This window comes from Nycticebus coucang, chromosome 6 (genome assembly GCF_027406575.1).
Source record: "Nycticebus coucang isolate mNycCou1 chromosome 6, mNycCou1.pri, whole genome shotgun sequence".
NCBI lineage: Eukaryota > Metazoa > Chordata > Mammalia > Primates > Lorisidae > Nycticebus > Nycticebus coucang.
In genome coordinates, this window is record NC_069785.1 from 54,238,251 (window position 1) to 54,261,561 (window position 23,311).

The 23,311-nt window shown below is 48.1% G+C and overlaps 1 protein-coding gene across 1 annotated transcript in view; it reads right to left on the bottom strand.

Moving 5' to 3' along the window:
• Nucleotides 1–23,311, bottom strand: part of MYO5C (myosin VC) — a 119,461-nt gene that overhangs the window by 95,800 nt on the left and 350 nt on the right. The window contains exons 2-8 of the mRNA XM_053595124.1: nt 13,030–13,140; nt 9,455–9,620; nt 8,544–8,688; nt 5,675–5,831; nt 3,211–3,354; nt 2,386–2,467; nt 546–653 (exon numbers count right to left, since the gene is read on the bottom strand). Of these exons, the coding sequence (XP_053451099.1) occupies nt 546–653; nt 2,386–2,467; nt 3,211–3,354; nt 5,675–5,831; nt 8,544–8,688; nt 9,455–9,620; nt 13,030–13,140 (913 nt within the window). The remainder of the gene's footprint in view (nt 1–545; nt 654–2,385; nt 2,468–3,210; nt 3,355–5,674; nt 5,832–8,543; nt 8,689–9,454; nt 9,621–13,029; nt 13,141–23,311) is intronic.

A 23,311-nucleotide genomic window follows, 5' to 3' on the forward strand; every position in this document is an offset into this window, starting at 1 on the left:
AAATTAGGATTTATTAAGAGTCTTAGGACACATGCATGCTGGGAATCCCTGCCTTTTCTTCTCTTTCTTTCTTTGTATGTTTTATTTTGTAAAGATGAGTACTATGTTGCCCAGACTGATCTTCAATTCCTGCCCTTAAGCAATCCAAGCAATTCTCCCACCTTAGCCTCCCAAAAGTGCTGGGATTATGGGTGTGAGCCACTGTGTCCAGCCTCTTTTATTTTTAATTTTTCTTTTTTTTTTTTTTTTGAGACAGATTCTCACTCTGTCTCCCTGGGTAGAGTGCTATAGCGTCATAGCTCACAGCAACCTCAAAGCCTTGGGCTTAAGCGATTCTCTTGCCTCAGCTTCCCAAGTAGTGGGACTACAGGCCAGGATAGTTTTTCTATTTTAGTAGAGACAGGACCTCATCCTTACACAGGTTGGTCTCACACTCCTGTACTCAGGCAATCCACCCATCTCAGCATCCCAGAGTCCTAGTGCCCAGTCCCTTTTTATTTTTAAGAGCAAACAGACACACCCTTGACTAGGACATCTGCACTTACCCAGTAGTGTGAAGGTCTTCTGAGTCTCCACCATGTCAGCCCGGTCGTTCACGCCCTCAATGACAGTGCTGCCTCCCATCCGCGTGTAGTTAAATTCTTCTGGACTCCCTAAAATCACACAGAAAGACTAGTTATGTCTGTAACACAGAAACTTGGACATACATGTTTCTCAGAAGATGGGATGCGCACACTCAATGAGCTATGTCAAATACTTTACATATGTTATTTTATTTATTCTTTGGAATTCCATGTTAAAGATGCGGGAGCTGGGGTTCAGAAACGTGAAATGACTTGCTCAAGGTTCCACCGCTGGTGGTAGGATAAGAACTTAAATGCAAACCTAACTCTAAAGCCCGTGGGGTTTGTTCCTGCACATAACATTGTCATACAACTTTCTTTTTTTTTTTTGAGACAGTGTCTCACTATGTCACCCTCAGTAGAGTGCTGTGGCATCACAGCTCACAGCAACCTCAAACTCCTGGGCTTAAGTGATTCTCTTGCCTCAGCCTCCCAAGTAGCTGGGACCACAGGTGCCCACCACAATGCTCGGCCATTTTTCTGTTATGTAGTTGTCATTGTTGCCCAGCTGGCCCGGGCTGGGTTCGAACCTGCCAGCTCAGTGAATGTGGCTGACGTCGTAACCACTGTGCTACAGGCGCTGAGCCTGTCATACAACTTTACTGAGGTTTACTGGATGTACAATGAACCTCACACACTTAAGCTGTACAATTGAGGTCCAGGTGCTCACGCCTGTAATCCCAGCACTTTGGGAGGCTGAGGTGGGAGGTTTGTGTAAGGCCAAGAGTTTGAAATCAGCCTGGGCAACACAGCAAGACCTTGTCTTTGCAAAAAATAGAAAAATTGGCTGGGCATGGTGGCACCTACTTGTCTGTAGTCCCAGCTACTCAAAAGGCTAAGGCAGAATGACCACTTAAGCCCAGGAACTTGAGGTTGCAGTGAGCTATGATGATGCCACTCTAATCGGGTTAACAGACTGAGATCCTATCTCAAAAGAATTTTTTTTTAATGTATGATATACAATTTAACGAATTTTGACATATACATAATCTTACCACAATCAAGATAATGATGATATATACATAGGTAATTTTTAAATAGTAGAGGACTCTTCAGTCAGCTCTTATACACATTTGCTATTCACATTCTGCTTGGCAGACAAGCCATGGATATCATAATATCGTCACATGAAATACAGAAACTTAGATTCCAAGAGTACAAGCACTTCTCCAAAATCAGAGTGTAAGTTCAACAAGTTAGAAGTTACCTCTGATAATCCTCATCTACCAACATGGTATAAATGACTATGATAGGACAGCCCTGACAATACAGGGTGTGGGGCTGTTACTGTGTAAGGACAAATAGCTCTACATGTCAGCTGTCCCTGAAATGTAATTAGTCATGACTACAAATAATGAATGACCCTGAGTCATCAAGGAAGTTCAAAAATCATAACAGAGGTGCTTTGTTTAAAAAGACAGGGAAATGTTAGAAAAACAACTATCTATTTCCTAAAAAGGAAAGTTTGGGGACGTACAGCACTAAGTTCCAGTTGTCAGGAGGCCTTACTAAGATGGACCACAAGAATCCCATGCACTCTGAAGACAACCCCAGAACTGAAGAGTCTCCCACCCCACCCACCCCCAGCCCCAATCCATTGCCTTGCTTAGATGAATAATGTTGCCCTTGAAACCCAAGGATCTTGTATCTTTGGACAAAATAATTTTTTTTAAAGTTGTGTTACTATAATAAAAAGAAATTAACCTAGAAGTTAAACCCCTACAGAGAAGAGAGACCTTGGCACACACCACCCATCACATACCCAATTTAAGATTCTTAAATTCCGACTGCTGGGCAGATGCACAAAGCTGATAGAAAATGTGGTAATTTCGTTCATTTTCCGACTGTAAAATAAAGACAAGTCCCAAAAGTTGCACCAATCCTTTACAAGCAAAAATGCTAGGTTTTTAACGAGAGGGGCCTAGATGGCTAATGGGGATGGAGAATTCTGCTGTTGCAGACACTGCTTGGTACCACCAGCCCACAAGCAGGCCCTCCCTCTCCACTGAGCGATAACTGGGTGGCCTGAGACTATCTTCCAGGTAACAACTCCTGGGAAAAAGTTATGAGATGAAAACATTCTATGAAATGGGAATAGATATAATTCACACTAGTTGAAATTTTTGAGAGATTTCCTGTAATACAAGGCTTACTGTTGTTCTCTCCTGGGCAAAACTATCTCCCTTTTACTGATAAAGAAGCCTTTCTCTTAAACCCCCCTCGGGAGTTCTGATCCTCCTCCCTTCCCAGTAGGAAAGTGTCTGATGACCTTGTCTGTTTCAAACAGTTCTGGGGTCTAGACAGATCAACTTGACTTATAAACTTAAAGGATTTTGTAAGTGGGTCAAAGTAAAAAGCTGTAACCTTTCCCCTCAATCATACAACTTGTCTGATACTGCACCTATCCATATATTTTTATTTATTTTTATTTTTAATAAACAAAAAATAAACCAGATTGCAAAAGAAAGACAGAAAAACTCTATTCTTTGAGCCCCAGATCAATGTAGGTTGTCTAATGACGATACGAATATAAACAACATGCAATAAGTTGGGAAAAAGAAAATTTAATGAATACTTTTATCCTTACTTGAAAGACAACTCTGGATTTCTCCAGGAGGTAAGTTCTCATGTTGGCGCCTATAATTTGATTTCTCTCATCAAAACTGATTTCTGTGTATTTCCCAAACCGACTGCTGTTGTCATTGCGGGTGGTCTTGGCATTTCCAATAGCCTACAAAACACAGGGCTTGAAGTAACAACAAAATCATTGGGGCAGTTTCTAGTAAAGTCCAATCCGGTGCACTGGGGAGAAGGCCTGATTTGCAGATGGAGGTTTGGGCCAGGAAGAGAAGGAAACAGCCCGAGGCATACAGGGAACAGGACACATCCTGAGCCTGCTGCCCAAGGTCCCCCTCATCCTCCCTGGGAGACACCAAGGAGGATCAGAATGAGTGCAGGTGCTCATGTCCATTTTTGCTATCTGTGTGATGCCTTGAAAGTCATTCCATCTTGCCAAGTCTTAATTGCTTTATCTGTAATGTGGGAATAATATACATCTTACTGCATGTCCCCAAAATTCATATGTTGAAATTCTAATATTTCTACATATGAACGATGGGTAGGGTGTTAGAAGGTGGGGGGCTTTGAGAAGTAATTAGGTCATAAGGGTGGACCCATTCTTCATGGATAGAATTTAGCAGCGTGTAATAGGGCGCCCCATCATCTTCAGGTACCATGAGAAGACACAGCAGTTTACAACCCAGAGAGAGGCCGCACCAGAAGCCAACTGTCCTGTCACCTTGACCCTGGGCTTCCGGCCTCCAGAATGTTGTGAAATACATTTCTGTTGTCTATACGCCATCCAGCCTGTGGTGCTTTGTTATAGCAGCCTGACTGACTAAACACTTACAGAGTTGGGAGAATTAAATGAAATAATAAAAAGTGCCCTAACTCATTCACGTCCCAAATATTATAGATGCTCAATTCGGAGTTCACATCCTTCATCTGCCTTCTACTTCCATGCTAACCTCCCATCGTTTTCCTACTCAAACTTTCCACTCAACCACAAAACTGCTCCCTCTGCTCCCCACTGCTCTCTGGGAACAATTTCTGCTTTTCGCTTCTGTCTGGAATTTCATCTCTCCTCTGCCTGTCCTCTCCCCGTCCCTGGGCACCCTGCATCTGGAAGGACACATTTACACACACGTCCCGTTCATGCACCTTTTATGTGTCACACGCCAGGTAAGCAAAGGGGAACCAGTGAGACATGGTCCTACCTTCACGGAACTTCCAGTCTGGCAGGGGAGACAAAATAATCACACAAACTTCAACACAGGGGCACAGTGTTGGGGCATATAGCACACCCCCTGGGTGAACGGTTCAACTACAACTTGAACTTTACCTTGGAAGCAAAAACAATGTAGCCTAAACTTTTGTACCCTCATATCAATCTGAAATAAATAACTAACTAAATAAATAAATAAAACGTTATAAAAAGAGGAGAAAAAGGTATCCATTGGCCACTTCGTTTGGCAGTGCCTCTTCACAGCTTTTGTGTCGCGACCTCAGACTAAGTCATGCTTCTGTTTGGTGCGCCTCCGCCTCTGGACTGTGAACGTCACAGGGTTTCTCCTGCCTTGTGCCTTGTGCCTCCTGCCTTGTGCTTCTATGTAATCTGAAAATAATCTTAGGCTAGAGGAGTCTCACGCTTCGGAACGGGGTCTTATTCTTTTCCATCACTTCCCACATTATCTGGCAGAGTGGCCTAAACAAAGAAGGTGATCTGAAGAATATTCATTGAGGAATTTGATTCAAGAAAACAAGACAAAGTCTAGGAGTCTAATGTTCTTATTTTCTTTGCTTCCAAACACATCTAAATCAATCCTCTTCCCATTTTGGGAGGCAGCTGGAGTCGGCCTGTGGGGCCCCCTCCCCTGCTCCTTTCAGATGCCTCTTCTTCCTGAAGGCGTGTTCCTTACCCCCGGGCACCTGCTTGCCAGCCTTTCCCACCCTCTGCCCTGTCAGTGATGTGCTGAGGCAGGAGGAGAAGACTGGATGTGTGGCCTTTGCCAATGTGTAAGGTGTAAATCTTCCTACCACGACCCATTTCAAACTATCAAAGGTTTAACAACAAGCTTACAAAATTCCCAAGTATTTAACAAGCAGCTCATGAAAGGTGACGCCAGTTGGCTACAGGACACCAGTGATCTCAGTACACCCATGGTATCTGTGGTTGAAGACATTTCCCCTGGGATGTAAATGTAAACAGGGCACTCTTGAAATCTGAGGGCAGAATTTCCAGCTTGGAAGGTAGAGGAGAAAAGACTCTGCCCCCACCTCCTTCAGATCCGTCTGGAGAGCAGAGTTCCTGAGTGCCTTCTTTGGTCTTTAAAGCAAGGGAACTTGAATTAGCAAGGACAGCACGCACGCACACACACACACACACACACACACGCGCACACACGTCTGCCTGCACATAAGCCAACCCACACCTCCATCATGCACGTGGTCCCTGCCCCGGCTCCTGCTACCCATCCCGCAGCAGCACACACCTCAGTTACAGGATTAGACGCCAAGACCTTGTCCTCCACGTGGGCGGTGCTGCTCGACCTGCTAACGGTGGCAAAGTACCTCATGGCATAGCGAGCTGACACTGTCTTTCCAGCACCCGACTCCCCGCTTACAATTATGGACTGATTTCTGTTGTTTCTAAAGCAAATAAAGGAAAGGAATTTTACATGTTAATTTCTTCTCATTAAAAAGGCAACATATGTTCATTAAGAAAAATAGGGACGAGATGGAAGAAGAGAAACTTTGTTTCATTAAAGTAACTGTCTCTAGCATTTCAGTGAATTTTCTTCCAGACTTTATTTTTTTCCATGTGGTCATTCAGAACACACCAGTCTGATTCCTGCAATGTCCCCTGTGTTGTGTGTTCCTAGGCCCCAATTCAGGTTCAGTGATCTCTTAGGAGGGCTCACAGGACTCAGCAGCTGGTCATACAGCTAAGATTTGTTACCACGAAAGGGCACAGAGCAAAATCAGTAGAAGGAAGAGGTTCATGGGGCCAAGTCCAGAGGAAGCCAGGCGTAAACTTCCCACAGTCCTCTCCCAGTCAGATCACCATGGGACACACTTAATTCCTCTAGCAAACGATTTGATGGCGTGTGTCGCACCCCGTCCACCAGAGAAGCCCATTACAGACTCAGTACTTGCCTTCCGCCTAGCACACACCAAAATTCCAGATTCCAAGAAGGAAAGCAGAGTTCAGCATAAACCACATTGTTTACACAAACAGCTAGAAGTTAGGTATGATGAGCCGCTTTGTCCCTTAGACGGTGGGAAGCTTCCTGAAATGAGAGGCTAGCCACCAGCCCACCTGCAAGCAGGCCTCTAAATATAGTAGCCTTAGGCCTCACATCAACTCCTTTCTGCACGTCCCACTTAGATATAAAAACATTTCAAAGGATTATTTTGAGAGCAATTATTCAAAAGATGCTCGGGAGCATATGTGCTCTGTAAGCCAACGGGCTGTGTTACATAATTCAGACTTTTTAAAAAATGCATTAAACTTTTCAGATCTTAAGACTGTGGTGGAAGACCTAATGCTGCTCTATGTACCTAGCACGGCTTATATGCCTGGAATAGTTTATACAGATTCTCGTTTAGGCATCACAAAAATCTGATAACACAGGTATCGAGTTTACAGATGAGTGCAATGGTCACTCAGGGATTCGGGGTGACGCTGTCAGTTTCCCATGTGAGTGCTGGAGTAGACTTTGGGCACAGATCCCCTGGTCTGATCCTTTTATTTCAAAGAGAGAAAAGACGACTCTGAGAAGGTGAAGGACATACCAGCATCCCCACATAGAAGAGGACCTGGGTTAGCATTGAGCAAGGCCAACCCGGACCTGCCTCGTGCTCTCTACCACTGTTACAGCTACCCGATTGACCTCCAGGGAGAAACCTGCTCTTCGGGGCTGACGCCAGCACAGCGCTCCAGTTCTGAGGACCTTGTACTGCTGACATCTAGACTCTCATCACCAAGATTCCCAGGAAACCTGTGGGGATCCAGGGAAAATCCCAAAGCCATGGGTGTCTTAGGGTTGGAAGGAATCTCAGCGCAGTAGAAACTGCTAACTCTCCACCAGGATTCATTCTCCCCTTCCTTCTCAGGGGCTACATGCCAACTGTTAGTGGGCTCGCTGCTGCCCATACGAAAGACTGTTTCCCAGCCCTTCTCACAGCGAGGCGTGGCCGTGTGAGCAGGTCCTGGCCAAAGCTCTATGAGCAGAAGTACTTTGTGGAGCTTCTAGGACATGTCGTTGTCACCCAGAGTATGGAGGAGATGACTGAGCCATAGCTTGGCCCTGGCTATGGACCCTGGTAGGACAAGGGTCCCACCCTGGAGACAGGGGGCTGGACATTGCTGGATCCCTGACAACTTGGAGGATGCTCAACCTAGCCCCAAACTGCCCAGTAGGCTTCTCCGCAGGAAAGGACCACACACTTCCACCCCATGCAAGCCACCACTCTCCTCCAGATTATAAATAAGCAGCAGAAGCAGGAAAGGGTGTTCTCTGAGTGTCCAGGTCACAGAGCTACGAGAGCTCCAGTGCTGTGCCCAAGGCTGTGCAGTGAAGAGTCAGCAGGTCCACGTCCTCTGCCTCACGTTTCCCATTTGTGAAATGTGGGCAATGAAGGAGCTCAAGAGACTTCCCAGGAGTGTTAATGACAAGCCTCAGGGAGGGCTTGCAAGCAAAAGTTCTTTTGCAAACTGCAGAGGGAGCTATGAAGATAAGATGGTGTTTTTATTCTTCATACCATACAGATGAGGACATTAAAGTCAAAAGAGGATAGTTACGAGAAAATAAATTACATTTAGAGGTAAAAAATCTGAGTACAAGTCCCGGCTCTGCCTTTTGCTTGCTGTCTGACCTTGGGTAGGTTACTGTCTGAGGCTCGGTTCGCTGCCCAGACGTCTACGCGAGATACCTACGGGAGTGTGTGCATGATCCTTTCACTAGCAAAACAAGAACTCCCCAAAGGCCATTCAAAAAACAAATGGCAAAACTAGGATGCAGCTCGAAATCTCCAGCAGCTAAAACCTGTGCTTGTCTGCCATCAGATTCTGCCTCCTTAAATAGGTAAAACAAAAACTAAATGCGTAGATATCTCACACTGAAGAATAAATCAATATTCCTCCAACCAAATGCACTGCAAGAGAAACATTTTCTATTCTCAGACTGACTTTTACGTACCTAGGAAGCAGAAAACTTGTTCTAGACAGGGCAGGTACCCGTCATGAATTTACTGTGGTCCCTCTGGCCTGACCTTTCAGTGAGCCCAACCTAGACATCTGCCCCGTGAGGGGCCAGCAGGTGCAGGGAGCATTGGCAGAGCCCAAGGGAGCCCTGCTACCTGGCCATCTGCTTGTATGCCTCTTCTGCCACCGCAAATATATGCGGGTCCATGTCGCCCATGTTCTGCCCGCTGTAGGCGTGGATGATGGCATCTCCGTATATCGGCAGCTGCTTGTAAGGATTCATGGCCACCAAAATGATTCCTGAGGAAAGATGCAGTTATAAGATTCTTACTGTCACCCACCTCTCCAGGTTCTTATGAGAAACCCCATCTCTGCCACTTCCTGAACCCTCTGCGTGATTTTGGGCAGGTCACCACACACTCTGAATCTCAGGTCCTTCCTGATCACCTACATCTTTGAGCTATTCTGATGGTTGGATGAGATGACAGGAGGGGATGTCTTCAAACTGAGAGAGTTCTGTGATTAACAAAGTGAACTATAATATCATTGCCCAAAGTAAGTAATAACTGTATCAAATCCAATGAGGAACTTAAAACACAAGTTTTATCATACCTTTTTTTTCTTGACAATCTAGCTTTAGTCTTTGTTGAAGATTCTCCCCACCTAGAATTTTTTTTTTTTTGAGACAGAGCCTCAAGCTGTCGCCCTGGGTAGAGTGCCCTGGCATCACAGCTCACAGCAACCTCCAACTCCTGGACTCAAATGATTCTCCTGCCTCTGCCTCCCAAGTAGTTGGGACTACAGGTGCCCACCACAACACCCAGCTTTTTGGTTGTAGTTGTCATTGTTGTTTGGCAGGCCCAGGCTGGATTCAAACCCACCAGCTCTGGTGTATGTGGCTGGCACCTTAGCTGCTTAAACTACAGGCGCTGAGCCTAGACACTCCCTTTTATAACAAACGCTAGATGCTCAGTATAAACATAACATAGAACACAATTGCAATGCTCTGGACAGCAAGCATTAGGTTTCAGCGCCACTCCTGACTTCCTAGAAGGGCTGTCCTTACCGCTGTAGGTGTAAATGAGTTTGGATTCTGCGAAGCGGATTCTGAGGTTGTGGAGCACTGCGGGCTCGTGGAGATAGCTGAGGGCTGTGAGGTCATTCTCGCCCACCAGGATGTCAGGATTCCGGAGTGGAGGCAGAGATTCTGGATCGACTGAATAATCCAGCTCCTGTGGACGAAGGTGAAATCATAGATCTGGAAATAAAATATTTTTGGTGTTTTTCTGCTGAGCCTCTGTCCTTCGTCTTAACCACCCCACATCGGAGTGATTGCTGACACTGAAAAACAGACTTACGCATAGCAATGAGAAAATAATCTTTGCAGCTGACTCTTGGAGTAATAAAAAGGGGGAGCCCGAGAACAAGGGCACTGGCTGTGTGCCCTGGGGCGAGTCACTCACTATCTCTGGGCCTTACTCCTCTCCTAAAGAAGAGCCAGACTAGATCATGGGTCCTCAGAGTTTCAGAGCCCTCAGTGAGGGGTGACAGGGAAACCACGTGGACAGGATCCAGGGTTCCATTCCTCTGTGGTTTAAATGTTGGGCTGTGGTGGCTTTTGTTGGAAAACAAGACGCTGTTACTAAAGTGACATGATGGCCTTACAGCTTGAAGGTCGCCAGGTATCAGAGCTGCCAGGCTTGGCAGTGAGGAGGAGCTGGGGGCGCATGTGGCTGGTGGTCTATCTGCAGCCCCCCACGTGCCATAGGGCTCACAGCACCCCTAAGGCCTGCCTGTTCCTGTCGTTCTCGGCTCTGGGCTAAGTAACTCCTAGGATGGCTCCTCTTCTGCCAATTTAACCTAATTTCCTTAAGTAGCTGCCTGAGCAGAATGAAGGTGAGGTTCACACCACTCGTGGGCTGGGCTCTCCACCCAGCACAGTCTTCAATCTCCTTCACTTTCACTTCACAAGTGGGGGAAGTGAAGCCCAGAGAGGTAAAGTGACTTGCGCGAGGTCACCCAGCGAGCTTGTTTCTCTTCCACCTTCCCAGGTGCCTGGTATTCAGTCAGTACCACTGGTCTCCTTTTGACCTCTGGCCCTGGGTCAGCTCCACAAGGTGGCCCAGCTGCCCCTTAGCAAGTGCCACTGTGCAGACCTCTTGCCAAGCGCTCAGCACTGATTGCTTCATTTCAACCTGAAAACTGCCTTCCAAGGAGGACCTGACTACCTCAATTAAGAGTTAATGAAGCCGGGGGCGGCGCCTGTGGCTCAGTGAGTAGGGTGCCGGCCCCATATGCCGAGGGTGGCAAGTTCGAACCCAGCCCCAGCCAAACTGCAACAAAGAAAATAGCCGGGCGTTGTGGCGGGCACCTGTAGTCCCAGCTGCTCGGGAGGCTGAGGCAAGAGAATCGCGTAAGCCCAAGAGTTAGAGGTTGCTGTGAGCCGTGTGATGCCACGGCACTCTATCCGAGGGCCGTACAGTGAGACTCTGTCTCTACAAAAAAAAAAAAAAAAAAGAGTTAATGAAGCTGGGCACTGTGCCTCATGTCTGTAATCCTAACACACTGGGAGGCCGAGGTGGGTGGATTGCTTGAGTTCAGGAGTTCGAGACCAGCCTGAGTAAAAGTGAGATCCTGTCTCCCATAAAAATAGGAAAAAACTAGCTGGGCATTGTGGCATGCACCTGAAGCAAGAGGATCACTTAAGCCCAGGAGTTTGAGGTTGCTGTGAGCTGTGATGCCATAGCACTCTGCCCAGGGTGACAAAGTGAGACTCTGTCTCAAAAAAAAAAAAAAAAAAAAAAAAGAGTTAAATGAGAGAAGTTCAGAAAGATTGAGTTTGTTGTCCAAGATCACACGGCTAATGTGGGTCTCTCTCTCTCTCAGGACCTTTGGTTGGCCGGTGGGTGGGTCTGTTCTGCACCAGGTGAGCTGCTCAGGGCAGTCAAGAGAAGGGGGCGTGGACCCTCACTGCGGCTCCCCCTCTCCTGCTGTCAGTGTGATTATATGTGCAGGCCTGTCCCCAACCAGAATATTCTCAACCTACACACTTTTATTTTGAGAATAAAGTCAAGGAAAATGCTTCTCATACTTTAATGTTTACTTTCCCTGAGTTTTTCTCTTTTCTGCTTTAAATTTAAAACCCCTACTTCCAGCTCAACCTATGTGCGTGTTGTGGGTGAGAGAAACAGAGGGAGAGAAAGAAAGAACAGTCTTTGGAGAAGGGCAGAAAATGTGTGAAGAACATCAGGTTGACAGAGGCAGACGTGACATTTTCCTACACCAAGCAGGCTTTCCCGCACCTCGAATAGACAACGGGTGAAGGTAAACAGCAGTCTGGCTGCCCTCTTCCCAGGCAGCAGGTTCATGGTCAGGAATGCAGCCACCTGAAACCCTGCTGATATTACCACAGCGGAAAACTGCCCCTGCGGCTGCTGCCTCGAGAATTCCCTCCCCAAAGCCGTCTGATCCCTGATCAGGGCCCACATTGTGCGCAGAAGTAACTGATGGGAAAGGGGGGGGTGGCAGGAAGCAGCGGCCATGCTGTCCCATGCCTTTGCAGGCCATGTGGGTCACCTCCTCCGATCTTCAGCAACCCCATGACAGTGCGTGGCTGTCAACCTCCTTGTACCTGTGAGGACACTGAAAGGTCCACTGTCACGGACTTAGCCAGGGGCTATGCCAGGATGGGAATCCAGACAGTCTGATTGTAGAGACGTGCCCTTAGCTGCTACATTTGTCTCCCTTCCCAGGAGCTCAGGAAATGTCTCCCAAATCTAGGACAGTCTGATTGGAAGTATCATGTCCTAGCTCTACAGAGATCATTTATGTGCTTTGTAAATTCCAGCATTTAATATTTACATGTTATTCCCCAGACCACCTCTGAAATCTACATACAACACAAATTCACTGTCCAGTGCTGTATCCAGATGCTTAATTTTTTAAAAACATAAGGTCCCCCTCGCTATGGACCCAGTGGGCTGTTGTTACAGCTGGGAAAGAACGACGGGTGACAGACGTGTAAAGATGCAACGTCGTCAGGAGCGCATGACCAGGAGGCACACACGGCCTTGGAGGGAACTTCCCCACCAGCACACGCCACCCCGGGGAACAACCGCTGAAGTTCGCCCACGGCGTCCCCCTTCGCACACCCGCCCTCACGGAGGCTCCTCATTCCGTCACACGGTGCTGGGCGTCCCGTCTTCCCACACTGCCTCCTGGTGCTCCCCTTCCAGGTCTGTACCTCCCTAGCCTGACTGTCCCTCCAGTCTCCCCTACTCCTCCCTCTCTCTACATATTTTCTCTCCTGTCCTTTTTCTTCGTCTTCTCATCTTGAGGTTTTTTTCTACCAGTTTATACACTGGGCTCAAACTACTTCTCTATGACCAAGTTCCCCCTATGACCCAGGAAGCCAAAATGGCTAACCAGCGTGCTCTGAACAATGCAGAGTGCTGCAGGGCGGCGCAGGGCCAGACCTGGTTGCCAGTGTCCTGTGCTGCCTCCTGGACCCTCGCTACAGAGGAATGCCATCTGGGGCCCTCCCCTGGGCTGCTTCTACAAGGACCACGTGTTCCCAACCCCCTACACACCCAAGTCACCGCTTTACCCATCATTGTAGCTGCGACCCCCAAGGCCCCTCACCGTTCCATCCTCCAGCAGGAGCCTCAGGGCTTTGTCACCAACTCTGTAGTCCTTTGCTATTTCGGCAGACTTCCAGACTTCTTCGGGATCAGGAATCCAAACCCTGTTGTACTGGCCAACAGAATAAGACAAGCTTACTCTCAGGGTTTTAAAAACAAAAGCAGAGATCATTACATGGACAGACCCAGGAAGGCTTCTTTCTGTGTGGCCTACATTATCCAAGTGTTACTTATGAGGGGATCGTTAGTGCACTGCAATGCACCAGCCTCGCTGCTTCATTTAACAGGCAACAGAACTCCCACAGCCTCCTAGGTACACCTTGAAGCTGAAAGCCTAGGAGTGGGAAAGAAATCCATGAGTCCCTTAATGGAAACATCTCAGTGCTGTCTATAGGAGATGGAACAGAGGGATTTAGGTCACCACTGATTGACAATGGGGCTCTGGGACAGACACTTCACTTCTGGTGCCTCGTTTTCCTCATCCATAAAATGGGCACAATGTTACCTGTTTCACAGTTTTGCTAGGAGGTTAAATTAGACTACAGATTTGAAGGCACTTTGTAAAATGCTACAGAAGCACTGTCACAGCAGCCTTGTTACAGTCTTATCACGCCAGTCAGCAGCCGAGCATGCCCACAGCGGGAAAGGCAGAAGTGCAGATGGAGCCACTCTGATCAGTTCCCAAAAGGCAATTAATTGGCTCACCTGGCTCAGCACTGACGTACAAGTCTGCATGGAGAACCAGGTGCTAGGAACTGAACTGTGCCCCTCTCTAAATTCACACATTGAAGCTCTGACCCCCAACTGACTGCATTTGGAGAGAGAGTCTTTAGGACAGTGGTTCTTAATTGGTGGGTTGCGACCCCTTTGGAACAATGAAAATACATCCTGCATATCAGATATTTACATTAGGATTCATGACAGTAGCAAAATTACAGTTATGAAGTAGCAATGAAAATAATTTTATGGTTTGGGGGTCACCACCAACCATACAGGAACTGTATTAAAGGGTCATGGCAGTAGGAGGCATTAGGAAGGCTGAGAACCACTGCTTAGGAGGTCATTGAGGTTAAATGAGGTCATAAGGGTGAGGCCCTGACCCGATGGGAATACAGGGTTAGCATCCTTATAGGAAGAGGTCCATAGAGTGCTCTCATGCGCCCCCAGCCTCGTAGGAGGCCCTGAGTGCTAGGACAGCCAGGCTGACAGGAACACGACTTGGGAAGCACTTGCTTAGGGACATCAAATAGCACCTAGGAAAACTTGTTGACCCAAAGGCCCAATAGCTGGGACCCCAGATCTGGATGGATCCTGAGAGGCCATCCTACAGCCAACCCTCATTTCCCAGAGAGAACTGGCCCCAGGACCTCCAAGTTCCCCAGGGACAGAGGTGGGACAGGCACCCCATGAGGCCTGCACCCACAGTGTCCTGCAGGGGCATCTCCTTCCCACCTCTGCACACTCGCAGGCCAAAGGAACCGTGTTCCCGGGCACTGACCCTTGCTGTGACACACGGATTTGTTGAATCAGGCACTTGTCAAGTGCGCAAACTCCTGTTGTCACAGGAAGCTTCTGTGCCTGTGGAGGGGAAGGTGCACATTTCTTGCCATCCTTTCAAACACAGTCCCTGAGCACAGTCCCTCTGCACCAGACACCATCTTAAGCTGCAGGGAACAGATACAAATAAGATGCTGCTCTTCATGAGTCTCTGTTTCTTCCTAGCTGAGGGCACAAACATCACTGCCAAATAATGACCAGGACATGGCCAGCTGAGCCTCTGGCCAGCGGGCTGCTGGCACCCTCCTACGATGAAGACATATTCCTTTGGGTTAAGAGATCCTCCCTTTGGTAGTTTTCAGCTACAAGACAAATTCCAGGCAATAAAATTATGGCATTTTAATTTTCTTCATCATAGTTTGATATATTTCTACAATCTGCATATATTACTTTTTATAAAAGAACCATGAATCTTAATCTTTAAAAACAAATATCAAAATGTCCACGAAAAGAACTGTACATGAATGTTCTTAGCAACTTTATGCATAATGGCCAAAAACTGTAAATACATGAAATGTCCATTCACATTAGAAGGAATTTAAAAAACAAAACTGTGGGGTATACCCACACCATGAAATGCTACTTACCAATGAAAAGGAATGAACTACTGATATTGCCACGAACACAATGGTAAGCTTTAAGTTTTTCACCAGTGATTATGTGGTATAGGAATCCCTTAAAATGAAGCACCAGGGCAGGTAAAGCTAATTGTACTGGGGAAAATTCAAAACAATTATTGTCTCTGAGGGTAGGTGAGGCCAGGGAGTGACTGGGAAAGACTATGAGGGAATGTTCTGGGAGTGATGGTAACGTTCTGAATCCTGATGGGGTTAGGTTACAGGGAGGGTTAGGACATTCCAAACCTCAGTCAACGTAGACTTAAGATTGGTACATTTCATTGTCTGTAAATTTTACACCAAGAACAAAATGAATAAAGAACTCTAATAATATAGACATGAAAATTACAGGGTGTCCATAAAGTTCATGTGCAAAAACTGCACACCAACTTTATGGACACCCTGTATTTATGTGTATATATAAAATGTGTATTTATGCATGCAAATTATGCTAAGATACTTCAAAAAAATGAGATGGATTGAAGGCTGAAGAGATGAAGGATGGATAGACACGTGATGTAACAAGTGAGGTAAAATGCCCACACCAGCATCCACACAGAGGGACAGACGCACATTGCAATGTTCTTTCAGCTTTGCTTTATGCTCGAACTTTTTATGTGAAGATGTTGGAGGAAGTAAAGAAGACAAAAAAAACAAAGTTCAGGGTCCCAGTATTAGACCAGGACAATGTAAATTATCTTGTTTAACCAAGCAACGAAGAAAAAAAAAGTCATTGGTTAGCTATCAATCTTGACTACCTGAGTTATTTGAGTTGCTTTAATCTTGGACAGCTAGCAAAGAGCAGGAGCTAGCTGAAATGTGATATGGGACGGTACATTTTCACAGAGAAAGAGAGAGAGAGAGGAAGAATGACCTGGCAGGCAGTGACACATCCTCCCACACACACAGGTGGACAGAAGCCATACAACGAAACACAGACGCGCCCCTCTCAGCCTCACACACCCACGCACAGCCAACCACACATCCTTGTCGCTGTGGGCTAGCACCGCCCACATCGGGTCTGCTGCTGGAAATACCAAGTATGTACTGCTAAACCTCAGGCAGCTCGAATCATTGAAATGAAAATACCCCAATTTATCAAGAATTGGCCATGGGCAGCACCTGTGGCTCAAGGAGTAGGGTGCTGGCCCCATATACCAGAGGTGGTGGGTTCAAACCCAACCCCGGCCAAAAACTGAAAAACAAATAAACAAACAAAAAGAATTGGCCCTTACAAAATTTCAGAACTGAAAGGGTCCTTGTAGATTTTTCTATTCTTAGTTGTTTGTCAAATGTATTTAAAACATTGCAGAAAGCTTACGTCCAGTGAAGCAGTGGCCATCTGCCTTGTGAAACAGGTCAGAGTGGGGGTGCTCTGAGGGGAGACCAGGTCCCCAAGGCCCTTAACCTGGGAAGGAATGTGAATGTCACTAGGCCAATCTATCTTTTTGTTATACTGATCCCCGGGCTCAAGCACAGAGAGGGCAACAGCTCACCAAACACAACACGGATAGCATCTCAGAGGACGGGGTTCCAGTGGAGCCAGGGCCTGGGACTGGAACGTGTTCATTAAATGAGTCTGGCCCTGAAAGGAATCCTGAATTCTCAACAGCAACCGACTGTGTACTTGAGTCTGCGTGTTCTGCCAGCAATAGTTTAGGATTGGTTTTAGCTCAAAGTAGCATTAAATTGGGACAGAAGTAATAATGACTGTCTGCTGCTCTGGAGTGAAGACCAACCACTCCTTGGCCGCCACACCCAGGGTCCCGCTGGCCCTGCTGACATATGTGCCGGGCACTGAGAGCCTGCAGCTGAGCCCAGCCTGGTAAGTAAACACAAGCAGTGTTTGCTCAGTAGCCTGTGCGGTCCACCCATGCCTTCTTCCCCTCCCCTCACATTCCTCTACCACAAGGCAACGCTTCAAACCGGAGGAAGAACTAACTTCACAGCATTTAGACAAATAGACGCCATCTGTGCAAACACCGAGACTAGCTCTCTGAGTGTGGCACCTCCCCAAGCCCTGCAGCTGGGCTGAGGGGAGAGGGGAGAGGGGCCCCTCCCATGCTCTCCTGGTGTCCTCCCCTGTGCAGCTCCCACCTGTCTGCTCCTCCCCACCACTCCCACGGCTGCAAATCAGCCCCTGCCTGGCCCTGCCAGTCTTCCCTTAACTAGCACAGCAGCCTCCAAGGGCTTCCCCAGCCAGCTGAGCCCAGGTTTCTTTGGACACACACCTCCTGCTCTCTCCTGTGTCCTCCTCTGTGCGGCAGAGAATTGGGACCACGAACCTCCCTGGGGCTTGAGCACGCCCAAGCCGCCCTTGTCACCTGCGAGAGGAGAGTGGCATCTTCCTGTGTTGATGGCCTTTCTCAAGGGTCTTCCGGCATTAGCCATAGAAATGCCTTAAAGGCTTACATAGAGGATGGGGTGAGGTAGGATCTGGTCTCCTTCCTAGAGCCACTTTCTGGCCTGGAAGGGGGTCTCCACACCATCCAGTCCGCGGAGCCAGATGGTCCTACCCGGCTCCCTTGCATCCTCCTCTTCACTCAGTCCTCACAAGCTGGTTCCCATCCCCCCCCACGCCCATGTCTCCCAGGGTCTTTCCCAGCCTCTTCTCATGAAGGGCTCTGTCTGGAGAATTCCATCTATTTCTGCAGCTTCCACAACTGCCTGGCACCTGTGTATCTTTGAGACCTTGAGCCCAGATCCCACGATGGAACTCTAGATCACATTTCCAGTTGCCTCCCAGACATCAGCGCCTAAATGTCCTTGAATGCTCATAAATTCGAAAGTTGAGTGATGACAGCCCACTCCCCACCCCCAGCTCTCTTGAAGGCCTCACGTCAGAAGCCTGGGACAGTGCTGGGCTCCCCCTCCGCGTCTCACACCAACAGCCAAATGGTCATCAGGAGCTGGAAAGCCTACCTCGAAAACAGCTCTCACTGTCTTCCCCCGTCATTGCCCTCACTGCCACAGCCACAAATCACCCCTGTTCGGCCCACCAATTTCCCCCTGACTAGTACAGCAGCCTCTGGGGACTTCCCCACCCAAGCAGATCACAGGTGTCTTTGCACTTACACACTCCCTTACTCAGGAAGGATGGGAATTCCCACAGGAGGGATCTGGCAAGAGGAAACATTGAAAGTCACCCCCCTGTGGATTCTGGATTGGGCCAGGCCCCAGGAGCCACCACGGCAGCTGATTTTCCTACTCAGAATCACCTCCTTTTCAACCCACCCTCTGCCTGCTGCCCCCCTAAGCCACTAGGAATTTCTGGAACATGCCAAGCTCTTCCTTGGCTCTCCACTGTGCACGTCTCTTCCCTCTACCCTGGCTCCACAGTCCTCTCTCCATCAGTGAACAAACAGCTCTGATCATCAAGCCTGACTCAAGACTCCCCTCATCTGTGGCATTTTCCTGCCTCCTCTCCCCAGGCAGGGTTGGATGCTTCTGTGTCAGGCTGTCTGCTCTGCTCAGGTGTTTGGGTCACCTCCCATCTCCCCATGGGCATGTGAGCTTGGCAGCCTTGTTTCTGTGCCAAGAACCCACCAAGGTGGTTCCCTATAGATTATACTCCATAAACAGCTGTTGGACAAAGATTCAAGTCCCCAGTGGTTCCACTGCAGCAAATAAGATTCAAGTTGGTATTTTAGTCTTTTGATCCTTTTTGCTCTTTTGAACTACCCATAAATAAATGGATAGATTTAATTTTCCAGAGTTGTTAATGATATACAGAAGTCTAACAGCTGTTTAGAACAGCCAAATGGATGATCACGACATTTCCCTTATTTCAGACAGAGCCCCCAGACTCGTCAAAATGCTTCTCTTTACCTTGCTCATCTGACTTTCAGCAGGACCCTCTGAAGATATTTGTGAGTTCCTCATGCACAAGCGAAAGAAACAGATGGTTGAATGATTATAATTAGTAGATCTGTGGTTCAATAATGAGCAAGAGTCACTTTAAAAACAGAAAAGTCTCTCGAGGCATATGCAGTGCTCTACTGCGACCACTCCATCCATCACTTTCACCAATATAGTTGATGAAAAAAAGCACATGTGTTAAATAAGCAGATGGAATGATTAATTAGATACACGTGGTCAAGATCCAAAAGGTTTTGACAAGCTACAGAAACTTGGGGCACTAAATAACAAGATGGCAAATGTAATAGAGATAAATGCAAAGTCCAGCAGTTAGGTACCGAAAATCAATTGGATTATAATAGCATGAAAATAAAAAACAACAAATCTTTATTAAGCATTACATGTCAGGTATTGTGCTAAGGGCTTTACATTGATCGTTTAATCCCTGCAGTGGATTAAGCCAGTAGGCACTATTAATCCATTTTATAGGTATGGAAACTCAGACAGGGTAAGTAACTTGCCCAGTGTCACCTGGTTAGTAGGGGGCAGAACCAGGACTTACCTCAAGCCACCAGGGACCCAGTGCCTTCCAAGGGGCAAAGCATATGTACCACCTCTGTTTAAAATACACAAAGCACCAACACAGTGCTGGCTGCATTGAGATGCTCACAAGAGAGGCAGCCCCATAGAGCATGGGACTCGTGGCTGAGTACACCACAGCCCAAGATGGCACTGGGGTATGGAAGTCCGCCCAGAGGACGGTGGCTTGGATGGTGGAGGGTCTGGAATGATGCGGAGAGAAGGCTGGTGGTCCTTTTGCCCTCCTCAACCCTCAGTCCTGTCCACCCCTTCACAGCAGTTTGGTCCCCTGGGTTCCTTTGCTCTGAGGATCTCCAGGCCTGGGGCCTGTCTTACATCTTCAGACTGCAATCCTCCACGGTTCCCTCCTGTCAGCTGTGACCACGTCAGGTCTTCCGCTTCTCCCCCACAGTTCTACTGAAAGAGACAGCCCCAAGTATCTCCCACCCTCCCTGACTTCTCTGCATGGTCCGTGGTCAGTGATACATATGGTCTTCTTCCTTTGTTTACACGGTTTTATATGATTATGACCACACAGCATATGCAACTTCTGTGCTCTCATTTCTCACATAAGCATTTTTCATGTTGTTGTGAACTCTCCATAAGCAGCATTTGAAATACACTTTTATCGTGAGTCTTCTCTAGTGTACTTAACTCTTCCCCTCTTGTTGGACGTTGAGATTGGTTCCATTTTAGCTGTTATAAGGAATAATATAATAAGTGAGCAGGTGTCAGGGGAGGTGGCTAGGAAGTCAATGGACTTCCCATAAGCCCACTGTGTGGCGGGAGATGTCAGATCCCTCGAAGAAAAGAAAGATAGAAAAGGTGATTGCACCAAGTGGCGGGTGGAGGGAGATATTAAGAACACAGGCTTTTAATCCTGGCTCCATCACTTCTATATTACCCTATGCAACTTACTTGACTCGAGCCATTTGTAAAACGTGAGAACATCTAACATGAAGAGTTAGGCGCATAAAATTATGAGGATGGCATCTGGCACCTGAGAAATACTCAGTGACTTTGAGATAAAAATCAGCATGATTGATACCATCACAGTCATGTCCCTAGCCTTTTCTGTAAGCAGAAACATTCATTCATGCAGGCACACCTCAAACATTCATGGAGCCCTCACTGCTCCCTGCTCTCCAGAAGCTCTGGGTCAAATGGGAGAGATCTGGACGTAATGAGCTGTTACAAGGCAGTGTGAGGAGCTGGCTTCGAGGGCTTCTCAGGACAGACCCTGCCCAAATTGAATTTGGAAGGTGCAGTGCTGCTGAGTAAAGCAGATAGGGATTTCAGACGGAGGAGCGCAGAGCATGCAAGGGCCTGGGGGAACTGCGAGAATTTGGCCCAACAAGAACCAAGGTAGGAGCTGGAGGACCAGAACCTCACAGCTGGTGAGGAAGCTTGAAAGAGACCCATGAGCCTCCAGAGAAGCTCGAGTGGAGAATGGCCAGACCGGTTTTTCTGAGGGATTGTAAGCAGTGGGACTGCTGCTCGGACACTTCTAAGGCATGTTGCCAAATTGCTGTCAAAAAGAGACGGATCATTTTGCACCTGAACCAGCAGCGCCCGTCACTCTCACTGCACCTTCCCCAGTTTCCTCTTCCTCTTCCTGCCAGCTCTCCGTCTTCTCCCTCTGTGCTGGCGCCACCTCAGGGCTGTCTCCTGCCCCAGTGTCCTGTCCGAGCTTCCCTCCTCTCCCCACCAGACCCCTCCCTTGGTGAGGCCCTCCCTGCCTTGGTTCAGGGACCCCCTAAAGCTGGCAGGGGCCATCCTCTACAGCCACCTCTGAGACCTCCCACCCTCACTGCACCTTCCCCCAGGATCCCCCTCGCCCCTTCAGTCCCAGCAGGAACCAAACTTGCCTATGACTTTCCTGAGAAGTATTTTCTCCTCCTGATGTCTCCAATTCTTTCAAGGGCACCCCTCCCCCACTGCCAGTCATACAGACTCTGACCTCAGGTGTTGTCCTTGGTGCACCCCTCCCTCACACCAGAGTTCTGTCTCTGGTTCCCACCTGCCTCCACTTGACACTGCAGCTCTGATTCTTTCCCTGACAGTTGGATGACCTGAGAATTCAGCTACCCAACTGGTCCCAGCCTCTCTCCTCCACAGCTGGCCTACCCAACTTCCTAACACAAAAACCTTGATTCTGCCAGCCCCATTCAGAATCTTCCCCAGAGAACAAAGGACCTAACTCCTTTTCAGTTGTGGCCCTCCCCTTGTCAGCTCTACCTCCCACCTGGCTCCTCCAGGCCTTCCAGGGAATTACCAGACATTTCTCAATAATCAGAAAAGTCCTTGAGAGAAGCCAGACTATCACTTAAAAAAAAATCTTTCTAACCTCCCCCAAGCAAGCAGGGTCGCATGTGGAAGGCATCATCTGCTTTATGGAGGATGGCATGCTTGTCTTCCAGGGCCACTGTGGGCAGGGAGTTCGGACAGGGCCCAGCAGGTGACAGCCGGGAAAATGGTAGGGCAGCCCCAGAGATTGCAGGGTGAATGCAGGAAGTGAGTGCCACAGACATCCCGAAAGGGACAGCCCACTCATAACCCTGAAGCAGGGTCAGTCTTGCCTCTGGGTACAGAAATGGGTTTCAGGTTGTTTTGAAACATGGTGCAGCTAAGATTGTACAGGCAAGAGCACACCTGGAGATAAAATGTGGCTAAGTGTCCTCAGTCACAAAATTGGACCTGGGCAAGTGCTGTGTGTTGGCATCCTAGCACAATCAGCAGCTTATGAAAAGGATTTGCTTGGTAAAATTTGGATTAGGTCAAAAGGCTATACTCAAAGATCCAGAAGGCCACATGTGGCCCCAAAGCCACAGCCCCTTCATTCTGACGGTCCCAGTTTGAACTCTTTAGCAAAGCAAGCACTCTGAAACCCAATCAGGCAGCTCCACATAAGGGGGTGTCCCACCTCTGGACTTGACAGAGTAAGGGCTAAACGACCACTAGAAGGGCTGTGGCAGCCTTGGGGAGCACAGGTGTCTACACGGACGGGCATCAAGGCTGTTTGAGTCTCTGGGATTCTTAGATTCTCAGTCCGTCCAGGCTCGTCTCTGTAAACCCTTCTGTGTCAGTTCTTCCCACATTGTGCCTGGTACTTCTGAGACATGTAATAAATACTGAGATTTCAGGAACTTGGTAACAGGAGTGCCTACACCTGTCTGTTCAGGAAGGAAATGGTGTCATCTACGATAGGTTGATCATCAACACTTTCCTCTGTCCTCCAAAGTATCTTCTAAGAATAGTTTTGTTCAAGACTTTTCTTTCACCTCCAAGAAGTTGAAGACCGAAGAAGCGGTGCTACCTATCTGACGGCTCACATTCTCAGGGGTGTGTGGCCCAGGCAGCTTCAGCTTTGGGCATCAGATGTTCTAAAAGCATCCTGCATATTGTGGTTACAAACTTCTATGCTGAGTTGTTGAGGGAGCTCCAGGGAGGTCAAAAGCCTCGCCCATATCCGAGGTTGCCCTGTGGGCAACTCTAATTCCATGGGTGACGAGGGAAGAAGGGGCCGAGGTGCTCCAGCCGTAGAAGATGGAGACGGCGCGCGCGTCCTGGACACCGGGAAATCGCGGCCCGCACGGTAGGAGCAGTCTGCCCAGCCCAGGGGACTCAGGAGGGTGTGCGGGGTGGGGGGACGCCTTTCTCGCAGCCAGGGAC